General features: G+C 40.5%; 1 protein-coding gene across 2 annotated transcripts; it reads right to left on the bottom strand.

Moving 5' to 3' along the window:
- Positions 1 to 1,059: 1,059 nt before the first annotated feature.
- gps1 (G protein pathway suppressor 1) lies at positions 1,060 to 12,587 on the bottom strand. Of its 2 annotated transcripts, none has more exons than XM_023422895.2 (14): positions 12,419 to 12,587; positions 10,635 to 10,727; positions 9,737 to 9,918; positions 7,545 to 7,709; positions 6,425 to 6,560; positions 6,106 to 6,183; positions 5,816 to 5,876; positions 5,546 to 5,631; positions 4,256 to 4,350; positions 3,990 to 4,095; positions 3,789 to 3,869; positions 3,423 to 3,560; positions 3,200 to 3,334; positions 1,060 to 1,460 (listed from the first exon to the last, which is right to left on the bottom strand). In XM_023422895.2, exons 1-14 carry the CDS (start codon positions 12,449 to 12,451, stop codon positions 1,386 to 1,388), a joined length of 1,464 nt encoding a protein of 487 aa, XP_023278663.1. In that variant the 5' UTR covers positions 12,452 to 12,587; the 3' UTR covers positions 1,060 to 1,385. The 2 variants fall into 2 exon arrangements, with proteins under 2 accessions (XP_023278663.1, XP_023278664.1); XM_023422896.2 differs by lacking the exon at positions 12,419 to 12,587 and adding an exon at positions 11,468 to 12,202.
- Positions 12,588 to 17,355: the final 4,768 nt, after the last annotated feature.

Genomic DNA, 17,355 nt, shown 5'->3' with positions numbered 1-17,355 from the left:
GAAACATCAGCTGATGTGAACCAGACAGCACAACAAAGACCTCAGAGACTGAGGATGAAGTAGAGTTGATGAACATGAAGCTGAAAAGGTCACAGAGTTCAGATCTTCATCAGTCCACAGTCACACAGACTGTCTACAGATGGAGATGATTCAGTGACGTCAGCTGACACTGCAGCAGCTCTACACAGATGAAGCTCAGAGTCACAGCTGAAAGGAACCATTGGAGCTGGTTCATATATCTGTTCATGAGTCCACCGCACATGGAGCATGGAGTCCTGTTGCCATGGACACCACAGAGGAAGCTGCTGCATCACTGAGCTGAAGTTTGACTCTCCAGAACACAACTGGAACATGTTGGATGGACTGATGAGACTGAGGTTGGACTGTGTGAAGAACATCAGCTCTATGTGTGGTGTAAACAGATCTCTGCACACCAACATGAAAACATCCTCCCAGAGGTGAAGCAGGGTGGAAGGAGCATCATGATCTGGACTTGCTGCCTCTGGACCTGAACAGCTCCACATCATCAAGTTTATCAAGGTCTCTTCCAGGATCATGTCAGGGTGTCTGTCCACCTGCTGAAGCTGAGGAGAAGCTGCTGATGCAGCAGGACAATGACCCTGAACATCAGAGTAAATCCACCTTCTGGAGCGGGCCAGTCAGAGCCCAGACCTGAATCCAGTAGAGATGCTGGTTTCAGGTTATTGGAGCCAAATGAGGTTCAACCAGTTATTAAATCCAAGGTTCTCTGACTGTTTCCACCACAGCAGTGAATGTTTAATGGCTGTGTTCAATAAAGACACAATGGATTGTAATTATTTGTGTGATATCAGCTCAAGCACATTGTGTTTGTCTACATTTGTGACTTAGATGAAGATCAGATCACAGTTTATGACCAGTTAATACAGAAAACCATGTCACTGACGTCTTCTAACCTGTACACTGGAGACATCAGAGCTCCATCCTTCCTCGTATTTGGCCCAAATCAATAAGTTCCAGTCTCCTGTTGGTTGAATATTATACTGAAAAAAAGGGCCGAGTATAAAAACAACCAGTGAGTTTATGTTTTGGTAGGTGTTTTTATTTTAAAAGGTTGTTTCTGTTAATGAGGCCTCCATCATGTGTAAGCAGAACAAAGTGCATCTCCTACCAGTAACTTACAGCATAAGTGCTGCACTATCATCAAAAAAACATTTTCATCCTGTTCAAACCATCAGACTAACAAAAGGTTTTACTCCCCACATCGTCTTTAGGGACGACAGAGATCATCAGAGAACATCAGAGTCTTTACATTGTAGGTGGGATGGTTGGGGTTGGGTTGGTGTTGATGTGTGTCTGTGGCTGACAGCGGAGTCAGGGTGCAGACTATGAAGAGGACTTCCTCCTCACATGTTGGTGCTCATCCTGGTCTGGCTGTTGGCTGGTGTCAGTTCACCCTGGCTGCCTTCTCTGGGTGGAGACTGAGGAGAGGAGGCGACATGAGTGAGTCACTCTGACAAGTGTTTACCGTTTAATATCAGTGCAGTGTTCATCATTTTTAAATCATCAATATAGTTGTTAAATGAATGGCATCAGTATTTTGGTATAATCACGATTCACAAATGAGAGCATGTAGAGAAGCCTCTTCTTCACACAGACACAGCTTGGTGTTTTTATCCACACTTTGACGTGTATCAGTTCACTTCAACATGTGATGGACGACTGGAGAGCAATGCACCATGTTAATGGTAAATATATAGAAATTAATTCACAATTTTGAGCATCATGGGTTCTTCTTGACCATTGAAATAACAACTAAGAAAAAAAACCTGAACTCAAGGTCCAGTACTTTTTCCACTGGTACTGTTGTTGTGATGTACTCGTGACTAACAGCCAGTTAAACCATTCGTTAACAAGCAAACATCATCATAAACATGTATATGTACACACGACAGAACTTCATGTATTTCGGGTCACTGATTGTGGTTGCTTTTCTATTTGTGTTGTACCTTATATAAAAAGGGACACACATCACCTTCAGTTTACACACACCGAGGATCACTGCTGCATCTTCTGTGTCTGAGTGAGCTCAGTCAGGTCTGAGACAATAACCCTGATGTCAGGTTGCGCTCTGACCACTATAGAATACTGTACAGATTCTAACCACTCTTTTTTCAATCTGTGCATTCCAAAATTGCTGGATTATCCCTTAACATAAATGTGTTACAGTCATGATTCCTGACACGATTCCCCATTCAAACTGACCACACTCTCTGGTTCACTAAACTCAACAAAACCAGTACTTCAGCTGTGAGACTCGTCAGGATGCCACACCAGATAATTATTAAGCTTCAACAGTCTAATGTCATCTGTCTCAGGTGTCCACATGTCCTAATACATGGAAATATCTAACAACTGTTTGTGTTAAAGATCCTTCCCGATGTGTTTTATGACAAATGCTCTACTGGTCATAATGAGTTGAACCTGATAGTTTTACCTAGAGATGGACAATTAATCAAAATATAATTGAGATCCCAATATGGCCAAGTGCAATATCCAATTCACAGGAGCTGTAATTTTCTTGATAAAGCTAAAATGTGTCACATGTTGTTCATTGTTAGCACCATAAGTGTTGTGATGCTACAGAGACACCCCATCATCATATTCTCCAGACATAAAGGAAACATGTTTGTTTGGTACAAGACTCAACAAAAATCATATCATCATCATTTTTAGAGTTTTTTTCAGTGAAAATGCAAAAACGATCATTCCGACTGAAATCGCAATCTCTGCCAAAATAATCGCCAAATGATTTTTTTTTTTTTTTTTGCATATAGTGCAGGCCTTTTTACAATGACAAGAAATCCAACATTCCAGTAACCTGTAAACTCTATGTAGAGAAACAGAGTTGCAGCAGCAGCGACGCAGCTGGTGTGAACACACACACGTGTGATTCTCCGCAGCAGGTCAGCGACGGCAGCCACCACGCTCACACAACACAGGCAGTGTGTTCCCAGCTTCAGGATTACCTCAGAGTCTGTGTTCAAACCATTGACTGTCATATTGAACAATACTTACAGTGAAGTCTCAACATGAGAATGAATTCACCACTTTGTCGGGGTGGTTTTCTAACTGTTAAATATTGAACTGCTGCTGAGATGAATAACTTCAGTAGAAGCTGTGATGAAGAGGGGTAAAAACCTTTCTTTTTTTTTTTTACCTTGACATGGATCTGGTTGCGCAGCACAGCAGCTCTGAGGATCATGGCTTTGGCCCGTCTCTGGAACTCTTTGCCCATGTGGAGCGACTTCTCAAACGTTGTGCTCCTCTGGTCCACATCCCTCGCATAGAGAATCTACCAAAGTGTAAGAGAAGCAGTTTGTAATGATTCTAATGAGAGATGACTCATTTCAACACTGTCGTCGTCTGTGTGAGTTTCTCACCTTGCTGTGGGAGTCGATCCGTGCATTGATGAGCCCCTCCAGAATGAGCTGTGTGAGCTCGTCCTCCAGAGCTGCTACTGTGGTGTTGAAGGCCTGAGCCATTTTAGTCATGTCTGCTGACACGTAGGGGCTGAAATACTGAACAGACATGCACGTGCACACGCGCACACACACACACGCACCTGTCACATGTCTGTCATGCTATTAAGACAGTATTTCATTTTTCTTCAAAACCTACTTTGTTTGAGAAAGCAGAATGAAACTTGATAATATTAAATGTAATAGCAACAGTGATTTAAAGCAGCATGGATCATCGTCTACTTCACAGGTAGAAGGCAGGAAGGCGGTGTACTCAGTCTGACTCACCTGAATGAGGGCTCTGTTCCTGATCTGGCTGTACAAGGTCTTGACGTGTGGGGCCAGGTACATGTCCAACAGGAGGTTATCCTGCAGGGGATACCACAGTCACTCATCTCAACACATAGATTCAAAATGATCACATAATGAACTGCCATGTCACGTGCTCCTATAAACTCTGCAGCCTCAACACTAAGGTTTTGCTCTAACCTTCATCTCATCCAATAGCTTGAGACAGGACGCATACTTGGACTCGTAGAACTTGAAGATGATGTCACGGATCTGAGGTTCCAACTCTAGAAATAACTTAAAGGAGCTGAGGACAGAAAAAAGATCATGAGTACACACTTCTATTCTTTGGATGCACTAAGACAATTTTCAGTTGAGTGTTTCCCACAGAATTAGATTCTTTTCGTGAACACTGAATTAGTAAAGTAAATAAATGAATCACTGTATGTAAAACCACTGCCTCCTACCTGCTGGAGATGACATTGCGTTGGAGCTCCTGTCTGTCAAATGTGGCCAAAGCACACAAGCCTCCATATACAGCTACATTACTGGGTGACAGAAGCTGCAGGAAGACACACACAACACACACAGACACACACAGACACAGACACACACAATCAGGTTTCAACAGAACTGTACACTGGAAAACTTCATGAAATGAACATTATCCTAGCTTCCAAAGCGCACAGTATTTTCCCTACCACTGCCTTGAGGGCACATACCCCCAACGGACCAACCAAAGAAAAAAAATTATATTAAAAATATTTTATATTTGATGCCCAATTCATCTGCATTTTCTTCTATTCAGTGTGAGAATCTCTTCTGTGTTTTGCTTTTATTTACAGTGGTGTTTCTCTCCTCTGCTTCCTGTTTCACCATGTGTGTCTTAACCCCTCCCCACACACACAGAGCCGGACAGAGGAGAGACAGGTCGACAACTTGTTATGTTAATTGCAATGAAAGTTTTCCAGCAAGTGTTATAAATCCATCTAAAACCAAAGATGGACAGACATCAACCCTAAACACCTGAAAGTCAGAAGTAAATATCAGTGTTTTTTTTAAAGCATGTAGTCTGCCATCTGTAATGGCAGAAAAGTTTCTACTGAGAGCACTAGCAGCTCTGCTGCTGCTACAGCTAAAAGACTGCAGAGAGCTGAGTCTAGACCACACATCAACCTCAGGGGCTGAATAGTGACGTTCCTCTAATGACCACTAGAGTCTGGCCCATTGACTCCCATGTTAAAATATCCAACTTTACAACAGAAAGAAACATGTTTAAAGCCTGGTACGAAAACAGTTTTGCACACGCCACTCCTCTTTGTCCATTTTTGAATTAGCTGGGAGTTAGGGGCGGAGTCAGGCACTGCCAAGATGACGACGATGGAGCAGCTCACTCTGAGCAGCTCACTCTGAGCTTCAAAACTGCTCTTCAGAAACCTGTGGGCAGGGGAATATACTCCATGTATCGCAGCTTGTTCCACGTGGGATGTATAAAATGACAATATCGCGAACACCGAGTATAAATTGTCACATAATTGGTTTAACACGCTGCATGAAGTTCTCTTTGGCGTTTCGTTCCTCTCCCTCTCTCCCTCTCACAGAAACGCATCCCCCGCCCATTCTGAAGACTCTTCGCATGTGTGACGTAGGTGAGGAGGCGTGTGTGAATGTATGTGGAGCGGAGGGAACTGAAAAGCGAAAAAATATTAGTTTTAGACCATATCGCCCGCCCCTTCCTGTGGCTGACATCAACTCACCTCTGGACAGTCACAGTGGTCAAAGGACGCTTGCAGGAAGCACTTAGCAGCTGGTTTGTATTTTCGGGAGGCCAACTCTGCAAGGCCTGAAACACCAACAAACAGGAGAACACTTAAATAATAATAACCAAACACTATACTGTATATTGTATAAGCTGAGGGGAGCTGTTACTCTCATAAGTCATAAGTCTTTTAAGATAAATCATTGATATTTATCCAAACTTGGAGATGACATGAGCGTTAGTATCACAGAGCATAACCATGTCTTACCTGCAGCACACTTTAATTTGGTAAGAACTGCTTGATTTTGGCTGTCTCGCTCTCCTCTTTGCTAAAAACAAACAGAAATGTCATCAACCCCCTCTGTAACAAACTTTGACAAACAAAGAAAGGCTGAAAACAAACAAGAATTGTGCCTCTCACTGTCAAACACAAACAATCTTTCTAGTAACAGCACTCACACCCCAAAACATTTATGTTTCTGTGTTTAAAGTCACATTAAAGGCTTCACATATTAAACACAGTCCAGACACAGGGGTACAAGAGAGGTTGGTGCTCACCTCTGCTATCTCTGGTGTGGATTCTGCCTTGTTGACGTAGCTCAGCACATGGGACCAGTTCTGTAGGTAAACACTAACCTGTGGGCACAGAGAGGATTCAGTCACTCACATTCTCAGTTTACTGAAGGTGAATTGTTGAAACCTCTCCCAGTGGATTTTATCCCGCTCTACTCTCCTGCCACAAAACACAAAACCACTTCTACTCATAAACACGTTGGGTTTACACACAGACATATTCATATGTAAATTAAACCAGTGTAGTTGTAACATTGTTATATATGTCATAAATGAAGCAGAGCGTTGTGGTTCCATCCAGCACCTTGATGACATTCAGACACATGTTAATGACATGCTTAGCACTGGTGCAGTAGTCTCTGGCTCGGGAGTAGCACTTGAGGGCATTACTGAGGTCACCACAGTCCAGGTAATGGTCCCCCAGGTCATCATGGCCCCTCCTGAGGAGGATGGACAGAGATGAGGAAAGGTGAGATGGAAATAAAGAGTTGGTAACTGACCGTGGGTCAGTTCAAGAGGAGACTGACCAGTAATCAGCTGGGCTCTCCAAGTTTCTAATGATCAAGCCAGAAAAACTACACGAACAAAACACAAACACACTTGTTATGCAGCATCTGTCTGTGCTAGTATCTTTAAAGGCTTAGCTGTAAAGCTCAGGTGTTTTGGTAGCTACAACGTATATTGTTTTATCTCGGTCTCAGTAAATTCTACTGTACACCTTACTGCTGCTGCTGTTCTGAACACACACAGTGCCTGTGTCATTTACGGTTGTATACCGAACGCAATCCTAACCTAAATATTCAGTTCTTGGCTGTATCCCATAATACATTGAGAGAAAAAGAAAAGAGATTTTGAGAATAAACTCATAATTTGGATATTTCAAGAAAAAAAGGTCAGAATATTACGAGAATAAAGTTGGAATTTGAGGTTTTGTGTTGTTTTAGAGGGGAAATATCAGAAGCTTTAAAATGAGGGACGTGGAGCATCCTGTGAAGTTCTACTTTGGCAAGTTTCACATATAAGGAGAAACTTCATCTTTTGGCTCATCATCATCAGGACATTGAAAAGATTGTGAAGAAACTGAGACTATTCTGTTGTTACACAGACAAACAGAAGCAGCTCAGGCTGTCCTTTCATCTGTTTGATTGGTTGATGTAATATTCCTAAAAATTATGGGTTTTTTTTTCCCTTAAAATTTTACATTTTTAATTCTCGTAATATTATGATTTAATTCTCAAAATCTCAATTTAATTTTTTTTCATCTATGTGGCTCTAATACTCTGTTGTATCATTAACATTTACTAACTTCATTACATTTTAATCTTCTTGTTAAACTGGAAACTCATGAAAACGAAAGAGTTCTTTATCTCTTTAAGAACACTGTCGTTGGTAAACTCAGAGCGCCATGGCTTCCTCCATCATACCTGATGCTCTCTTTGATGGAGTTTCCCTTGTAGTTCTTGAGATCAGTGTCCAGTTTCTCCAGTTTGAGCAGAGCCTTTTTCCTGGTGGACTCAGCCCATGCTGAGTCCAGGGGAGGAGGAACAACCCCACCTTCAGGCACTGTGTCCGGCACACCTTGTACTTCCCTAGAGGTTAAAAAAAAATATACAAACGAAACAATTCATATTAGATGTCGACTAATTTATTGAAAAGGTGTGAAAAAGTGATGCATCTGCCATCAGACTTTGGTGCAGTTGGGCCTCGCAGACATTATGGCTGGGTTGGATAAAAAACAGATTTTTCTAATTAAAATCTATCTTCATTTAAATTATTTTATATCAATTCATAAAATCCTGAGGTTGATCTTTTAATATAAACCTTTTACAGTGTATGGCCTTTTCCCGTGGATGTGTGAAGCTGTAACCCTGTTAGTCACACACAACAAGATCTGGTTACATGAGACACAAAAACATGGCAGATGCGGCTTCACTGAAGGCACATGTGTGGTTGGGTTTCAGATTTAAAAACTATGAGGACAGCAAAGAGTTGGACAAAAGCAAATCCATATGTAAGATGTGCAAAAATGAGTTGATGTACTGTATGTACCATTTCCACACCACCTTTTCTGCACTTAAGAAAGCACTTATTGGCACCTGTTATAATGTAACTGCTTTGGGTCCATTCTTAATGAAAACATTAATATTTTTAATAATGCACCAGAATAGAGGTTTAAAATTCAAAGTATCACTTCTTTGAGAATCTCATTCACATCCAAAGAAAATTGGTATTGTAACTGAAATATCTGCAACTGAATCGATATCATGTTGAGTATGAAATGTCATAAAAGATGGGACCTTGTGAACTGGAACTGAATCGAGGACCAGTGAAGTTTCTACAGTCCTTACTTGTGTCTTTACCAGCCCTATTTGTGCACTTGTCATTGGAAGTGTGCAATGCTGCATGTGTATTTTAGGACTGGGCTAACACAAAACACTACATTAGATCACTAGGTTCTGCCCCACATTTCCATTGTTTTACAAGCCAGAATATTTTGGATATGCATCACTGAAATAGCTGTTACTTTTCTTTTCACACATATATATGCACCGACTTAAAACATCAGTATAATTCATGGTAATTTATGCTCCTTCAGAAGCTCTGCTCCCTTAGCATCTTAAACAGCAAGGAAGTGAATTTTACTACAAGCTGAAGGAGGAGAGGACCATAGGTTTGTAGCTGAGCTAACAAGGAAGCTAACATTACTTGTCACAGCATCTTGAATTATGCAACTATCCAAATAAATCCACTGTGCTAGCAAACTTGTGTTTTAAGTTCTTAAGGGATAAAGAACCCTTTGCATGTTGTACGGATAAATGGCATTATACAAAGCAAACAACGAGACAGCAAACTGAGGCTACAGCTGCTGCTGCTAAGCTAACATGCAGAGAGGTTGAGACAGTTTCCCAGAGCTAGCATAGGTGCAGACGGTGATATTCACAACTCTCCTGCTACTACAGCTAACATCACAACAACACATCTTGGCAAAGCAGAGAGTAAGCCAAATGTCTGTGGGTTAGTTATATAATGATACCGGACACACAAAAGTGACACCAGTAACTGCTCACTCACTAACTAGTTGGGGTTAGCTGTCACAAACATTAGCAAATGGGACAATACTGACCTATTGGCTCTGTGAAGCATGGCAAAGCTAAATGTAAAGCAGAAACAGCGCAACCTCTGCATCCGTCTTCATGCCTTTCAACACTCACTGATGTTAATGCAGTTATTCCCTTTCCCAAACAACCTTTGTTGCTGATTGGCTGAAATAGTGTTGTGTGTTTCGGTCCAAGCCACTTGAGTAGGACACTGGATTTATTTTTATAGCACACAAACAGATCAGCTAACAGACTATCAGGAGATATTCACTGAATTTGACATAAAGTGTATTGGATTAGAATCACTTACTCTACCTTTAAATTACAGGTCATTAAGTTCCTGTAAGAGTAAGGGTGTAGATGTTAATTTTAGGCTAACAGAGAGCTAACAAGACATCAGTCTCTTTGGTAAGAGCACACCACTAAACTTCCTAACATGACCAGTTTTCTCAAATCAAGCTTGCACTCTAAGGCTTTCTCTGAAAGCCCTGATGCCAAGCGCTCATTAACTGTAATACCGTGTGGCCTCGGTAAGTTTGCGGTGGATCTCTTCATAAGTGTCAACGTTGAAGGTCCTCTGGACGAAGGTGAGGGCCATCTTCAGCGCTTCCACTCGGAGCTGAGGGCAATGCTCAGCAATGAACTGAAGCCTCTCTATGCGCATTAATCCACTGTAGCTGGTTGCATACTGCTCCAGGTCCTACACAAGATGAGCGACAAGTGAGAGACCTCATTAAAACCATGTCAGAACCACACCACTGAAATGTTCAGGTTACATTATAATTTGTAAAGTAAGGGCATTCAGAACCACAGATGAGTTGTGTTTCCATCAGTTGGTTTTGGCTTCTCAACAGATCGTCAAATCATCATTGGGCAAGGGGCAGGCTTGGACCCCAGTGACCACTAAATCCTTTATATTTTTCCTTTACATCACTGCCACAGAGGCAACACATAAATAATCATTGTGGACAAACAGTTACTTTACCAGTCAAACTTTTTGCATACCTTAGAGTAACAAATTGTACCAGTGTACTTTGATGTCAAAATGTGTTCCTGATACAAGACATGTATACAGTTTGGCAGGTTTGTTTTTCTCATCATTCTGACAGCAATATACAGTGCTACTGTCCTACTGATGCATCAGAGTGTGTAGTAATACAGTTTGTTCCAACACTGGCTTTGTGCAGACAGTTTTTAATTCATAAACCTGTAAGAATTGTTTGCTTTCTATGAAATTTACATGATTTTTTGGTCTTTGGTGACCTAAACCTTTTTTGTATCATGTTATTTACTAGACTTGAACTTCTGGAATTTCAATAAAATGTGGAAAACAAAACTTTTGACTGGTAGCATATATCACTGGTATACCACCATCAAGTTAAAGTGTGAGCAAATGAAAGTCTATCAGGTCAGTACCAGTGTTGGGTTTTCCACTATGTAGTTTGTGTCGGGAGCATTCTGCTGGTCTTCCTGGGGATCTGCATCAATCTGCATAGGCTCCACAGACCCCTGAGAGAAAAACACCAGGCACAGGCTTCAGCTGTGAGCAACATCTGACCAATAGCATAACTTCATAACATCAACATAAAATGATAACACATAATACTGTAATAAGGTCTCATAAATTTAGTAAGCATTGAGAAGACTAGTGTCAGTTTTCCAATAAGCAATGATGCTGTGACACTGTAAAATGGAATAAGAAAGATTTTAGACTCAACCAGTGAACTATAACAATCATAACAAACTATGGTTTACATGAGCTGAGCTTCATAAACATTATCAGCCTTAACCTCTGTTGTACATGGCGATGCTGGCTTCTTAATCTAAACATGAAACCTCATTTCAGGACCTGGGGCCTGGCTCTCTTGAGCTTCTTGCTTCAGTGAGCCTAAAACCGGCCGTCCTGGATAACCTGCTTCATGAAGTTAAAAAAATCGAAGTTAAGCGACCACTATGAGATGAGATGAAACTGTAACATGCCTGCGGGTAAGTTGGTTTACAGTGACAGCAGGAAGTCACATTCACAATCACATGCCTAGAATATAACAAGCTGTACAAATACTAGAAATAATTACAAATTACAATAAGCCTAAGGCTAGTATGGTTTTTGTCTGATGATGAAGAAACTAAAAAAAGTTAAAAGTAATGTAAGACTGCTGGTGCCAAAGCAGCGAGGAGAGGAGAAGAGAGGAGAGAAGTAGGTCATGTCTGACTGAAATACTGCATTTATAATCATGTGAAATACTTACGTTACTCACAACAGGCCTCAAGTCTTTCTGAACAGGATGTATGATTGACAATAAGAAAGTTAAATGTCCATGCTGGATTCCTAAAGGGACGTTAGCTTGAGTTAGCTATGTTAGCTTCTTAACACGCTAACAGACTGACTGACTGCGGGGCATTCAGACATTAATTATTGACGGCGAAATAATACAACCTTTAAGTAAGAGGAGGCTCTTGCTAAAATAGTATCAACCGCTACACATGCGGCAACATAAACTGTCGTTAAGAACTGATATGACAAACTGCTAATGTCAGGAACCTAGCTTGGCAATGCTAACTGTCGTTAGCTTCATGCTTGAATAATGAACACAAGCCGTTCATCAGTTCACGGTGTGTTTTGTATCAGCTAAAGAATCAATGTTACGATGTCTGTTCCTCTGGACGAGCTAACAACTAGCGCCATTTGTTGTTTAGCTGGTGTACGTTACCGTCACTGTTGATGTTATTAGCCAGTGGAGGCCTTCAACCAGTTGTTAGCCTTAGTCTGTCAGTTTCAAGTAGTATGGTTAGCTAACAGACATCCATGCATTTAAAACGTTTCAAGGATTTTCGGGGGTCATTCCTCAATTTGTCATAAACCAATGCTCCAAGCAGTATCTCAATAAATGTATCCTTCATTAGCTATTCCTTCGTTTTCTTGCACTAAGATGCACTGTAACCAGGGTAGAGAGAGATAGCGTTAGCAAAAATGTCAACCAGTTTTAAAGCTGAATTTTAAAGGTGATTCTTCGCAAATGATTCATGTGCTTAATACAACATTAGGAGCAAATAGTGCTGCGTGCTCTTAAGTTGCAATCTCTTACCACGATAACAGCAGGTTATTTAGCTTAGTCTAGCTAACTAACTGCTAGCTACTGGTTCTGAGGATACCTGAATCTGTTGACATACAGACACAAACAGCAGTGGCTTCGACTCACCTGAAAGTTAAACACTTGCACAGGCAAAGGCATCTTTTTTTTCTCTGACTTCGGTGTCGGTGTCGTTTTAGGGAAACTATAATGTAAAGATGTTGACGTATGGCGTGCACCCCAGCAGCCGAACTTGGGTGGGTTGGTCTGACCGGTTCCAGTTCTGAGGAGAGGTACTTCGCTACGGCTCGCTGGAGGGCGCAGTTTCACCACTCCACACAGTGGTGGACTGTAAATGAACTGACATTGCAGATCTAAACCCCCTACTTTTGTTGCAGTGTTTTTCTCTGATAAAACAATGTCAAGAATAATGTTACAGGTTTACTGTAGTTATTTCATTAAGCGCATCAAGTATGCATTATTATGCATTATATTATGCAACATTTGGAAAGACATTTTGACACTGGGACAATCTTTAAGACAAGGCCATGTAATGAGGTAACACAGGATTCGGCTTTTTGTATTGTTTCAAAGAAGATTTCTGTAAATGTGGGTGACACTGGCTCTCTTTGCACAAGTTGTCAGAGAAATAAGCTGAGTAAATGTTAGACAGCTCAGCTCCCAGTCGCTGGAAACGTCCTGTCCTGTGTCACTGAAGCGCGTCTGTGAATCTCTGATTTTTAAAGTCAAACTGCTTTCTGGGTGTTTTTACTGATTTTAATCTCCTGGTGTTTTGTTATGGAAAGGAGGACACCTCTGTGGATAATTCAGCTGCTGGTAAAAACCTGCTGAATGTCTGGTTCATAAGTTATCAGAGAAACAATCAGAACAAAGGTTAGCATCAATCTCAGCTCCAACTCTTCCCTGATGTCTCTGTCCTCCGTACAGCGTCGCTCAAACACTGACTTTAAATGTGAAACTGCTTTATTCAGTGTTTTTAACGGTTAGAATCACCGGGTCTGTTTGATTTCCTGAACCACTGACACTAAAGGAATCCAAACCGAGAGAATCTTATGTTAATGGTGGTGAAGACAACAACTCCCATGATCCCACGCTATATCATGTCATCACCATCATCACTATTGTTTTGATTGAGAGACCCCTAGAGGCAGAAATTACAGATGGTGCATTTAAGTAGCCTCAGTCAAAATTTTGACTTTGTATAATTTTGACTTGATCAAAAATGTCATATATTATTAGATCATGTGATTCTGAGGTTCTTGGGGCCAAGTACAATAACAATTTTGTCTATGTTTAATAGTAGAGAATTGCTGATCATATATCGTACATGCTATGTCTAACTTTTGCTTGCATGGAGGATTCCTCGTTACCATGTACAAACTAAAATGAATCAGTAGGATAGTTTCCGTAATAGGATGCAGTGGTTATTATTTTCAAATGCAGCACTAACAAGACAAGTACAGAGTCCTTTGTACGATGCAATTAGAAGGTCATTTGTAACTTTCACCAGTGCTGTCTCTGTGCTAGAATGCATATAAATTCTGACTGAATATCCTCAAATAAACCTATTATTCTGTAGAAAGTCACACAACTGATTGGTGACTGCTTCCTTGAGGATGTTGGAGAGAAAGCTGGGGTTGGGGTTCAACACAGCTCTATAACACACCTGCATCAAGACTAGGCTTTTTAAGAAGACCTACTTTAAACACACACAGTCTGTAACTTCTGCCACTAGGGGTCTCTAAATCAAAAAAATAACAAAAGACATTGTTGGGTGATGTTATGAGGTAGCGTGGAATCATGGGAGTCATTGTCTTTACCACCATTACCATAAACTTCTCCCAGTTCGGATTCCTAAAGGTATCAGTGGTTCAGGAGATTTTTAGCTGGAACTGAATTATCCACAGAGGTGTCTTCCTCTCCAGACCAGGGGATTATAACTAGTAAAAACACTGAATAAAATAGTTTCACATCTAAAATTAGTGTTTCACCGACACAGTTCAGTGGATATAGGACAGGACGTCTCCAGCAGCTGGGAGCTGAGCTGTCTAACATTTCCTCAGCTTGTTTCTCTGATAACTTCAGATCCAGACGTCTGATGACTAAAATCCTTCATCTGGTTCAAATATAGAGCTGAAAACCACCAAGGTGTAAAAAGTGTAAGTCGCTTAAAACTATGTCAAGGTTGAACTTCTGTCAGACAAACACACTGACACATGATCATAGAGGATATGATGTCATTGACAGGAGACCAATGACACGTACTGTTACCATTCTCTGGTTTGAGAATTGATGGAAACATTTGTGATAATGTAAGAACACAACTCAACAACATTATAGAACATAGGTCTGGTTGTTTTTAGACATTTTAATGTGGAAAAGTTACAGATTTACTTTAAGGTTGATTCTGATATATTTTTTTAGGCTAAATATAACTTTTTAGTCAAAAATACATTTAACAAACAGTTTCACCATTACTGAAAAAATGTAACTACTGAAGACAAAGATCAAATACATATTGGTGAAATATCCCAGTCAGATGGAACCGACAGAGACTAAGGGGACCATTAAGAGGAGCTGACCAGGATGTGTTACTGACATCGTCTTCTATCTAGTAGGAGCCATCTGGCTGTATCAAGCATTGTACAATGGAGACTAAAGAGTCATACAAATCTACAGATCTGTATTAGATTTATTATTGATGACACAGAGAGAAAGAAGATGGAGCTTTTTCCACAGCAGACATTTTCACTCACCACAGCAGGAAAACGACACATTTTACTAATATCATTAATAATGCTTCATGCTCAGTTTAAGTTTCAGGGCCCTGGTATTGTGCATGCTGGCTCACCAGTATCGCTTACTGGGACACCTAAATTTAATGAAGCCACCTCTTATAAATAACACTTGCACTTTCCCTACTGTGACAAGTGAAAATGTCTGTAGTGGAAAAGGTCAATTGATTTTACAGGAACAGTTTCAGCACAATCCAAATACCTTGTACCAGGCGGTGGCTTGTGACCTCAGTATTTCCAAAATACTGGTGAAAATGGCCCCGCCCATGAATTCCATTTTATGTGTATGGTTTTAAGTCATGAAGACAGTGCATCAGTTTTCTGCCCTGTGGGATTCAATGCGCTTCATCCTGTAAAACTCATCACCATCTCTAGCTCAGCTGTTTTCTTCCTGTTAGTGTCTTTTGTTCCATTTAATGCAATATTCTCTCAGCATGTTTGTTTAAGTAGGACTTACTTTTCCACATCTGGAAGAAATGCATTGTCATGGTAAATATGTCAACACTCCCTTCAACATTAAGATAAGATATTCCTTCATTAGTCCCAATGTGGTGAAATTTGCAGTATTACAGCAGCAACGTGACAGTTCAAGAAAGAAAAACTGCAAAATGACAAGATCAAATACTTTAAAAAGATACATTTTATGATAATATAATATCTACAATTAGATATTTAAATATAACAAAAAACAAAAAAATAACAGCATATGAGAGATATTGCACAGATGGTGTGTTAAATTATTGCAAGTGATTGAATAGACTTGTTTGCAGTGTACTTGCTGGTAGAATTGATCATGTAAGTACAGATACAGTTAGAGGAAAAAGCAGAATAATAAAGTGAAGCTGGTTCCAAAGGTTGGACACTGAGGCTTGTTATCACCATGAGTGGGAACGAGGAGACCTGTTGCCAGCTACACCTATTTTTCCACAGCAGTCACCAGCTCACATTTATTGATCACATTACATATTTGCATTCCCCCCTTGAATCATGTAATTGTAAGTCCCAACATACAGTAATATAATAAGAGGAGTCATGACCATAGTGTCTAGTGTAAGGGTCACACTGTATACACGAGTAGAGCTGAAAGCTTGATCCACATTTACACATTTACTGCTATTATCACAAGAGAAGCTGCTTCTGCTTTATCACCTGAGGGGTGTGGGTGCTCAGCCGGTTGCTTTTATTATGCTGCTTATACTCAGTTAAAAGTGAGGAAGGTATGAATCAATGTATTTTTCATTTCAGGCCTCAGAAAGAACACCACATCATTTGTAAAATGGTGCAAGCTATTGACATCCATGGTGCTTCAGTTGCACAGTCAGACACGTCTATGTAGTTATCCTTACCCTCCCACTCCTTACCTAGGACACTTGTGGTCTCACATAAACTCCACTTCAATCAACATATTTACATCAATAATTCAATAGTCTAGCTAGTAGTTATTTGTCTGACTCAGTGGGTTGAGACCTGCAGTCGGATGATTAAATATAAGCCAGAGAAAAGTGTGTTACAGTAGTGAAACCAGGAAGTTACAAAAGCTGAAAGACAAGTTTGTGTTGAATTTCAGCTGCAGGAAGTTTTGGTCCATCCATCTCTAGATTTCATGAATCAGTAGTCGAGGGAAGGTTGTTGTGGCTGATTATGTGATTATGGCAGCTGTGGCTATGGAGGTAGAGCGGGTCATCCACTTATCAGAAGGTCGTTGGTTTGATTCCCAGCTCCTCCTCCAGTCCAGTGATGGCTGTTCCATCAGTGTATGAGTGCGTGTGCCCAGGTGGAAAAAAAGCTCCTGTCAGAGTGTAGCTCCTCCAGGTCAGATATGAAAGTTGTTCAGTCACATTTTCACTTGAGTACTGGAGTACTTGATTTTAAAGATGCTGAAGTATTCAAAAGTACATTTTTATGTCAACACATTGTTGTATTGTTCTACATTTACAGAACCTAATGACTCTGAAACAGCCTACTGACTGACTGACTGACTGACTGACTGACTGTAGAACACAACTGAATCAGCTAAAGGAGCCTTTGTTGTTTTCATATTTCTTTTTTTAGTCAGTGATGAAGACTGGTCTTGGTAAACACAGAAAACATTTCAAACTAAATGAATGTTTCTTTATTTCCAGGTGGTATTTTACCAGATGAGCCATGGAGACACCACTAACAAGTTCAAACATGACTGACAGTGGAGGAGTTTGCTGTGATTGGATTTTCTCCTGTGATGAACACAGTGTATGGTATATCACATTTTCA

The sequence above is a fragment of the Seriola lalandi genome, unplaced genomic scaffold, assembly GCF_002814215.2.
Source record: "Seriola lalandi dorsalis isolate HSWRI2012SDOR001 ecotype SW California unplaced genomic scaffold, Sedor1 jcf7180002054686, whole genome shotgun sequence".
Classification (NCBI taxonomy): Eukaryota; Metazoa; Chordata; class Actinopteri; order Carangiformes; family Carangidae; genus Seriola; species Seriola lalandi.
Note: the sequence above shows the minus strand (reverse complement) of the source record. Positions and strands in the feature narration are given on the sequence as shown.

Bases quoted from the DNA above. Each gene is read 5' to 3' on its own strand.
- gps1 (XM_023422895.2), bottom strand. From the start codon at position 12,451: ATGCCTTTGCCTGTGCAAGTGTTTAACTTTCAG. The intron at 6,184-6,424 runs GTGCTGGATGGA...CTGTGCCCACAG, and splicing joins TGTGTCTGAATGTCATCAAG to GTTAGTGTTTACCTACAGAA. The intron at 3,335-3,422 runs GTGAGAAACTCA...ACACTTTGGTAG, and splicing joins GGATCGACTCCCACAGCAAG to ATTCTCTATGCGAGGGATGT.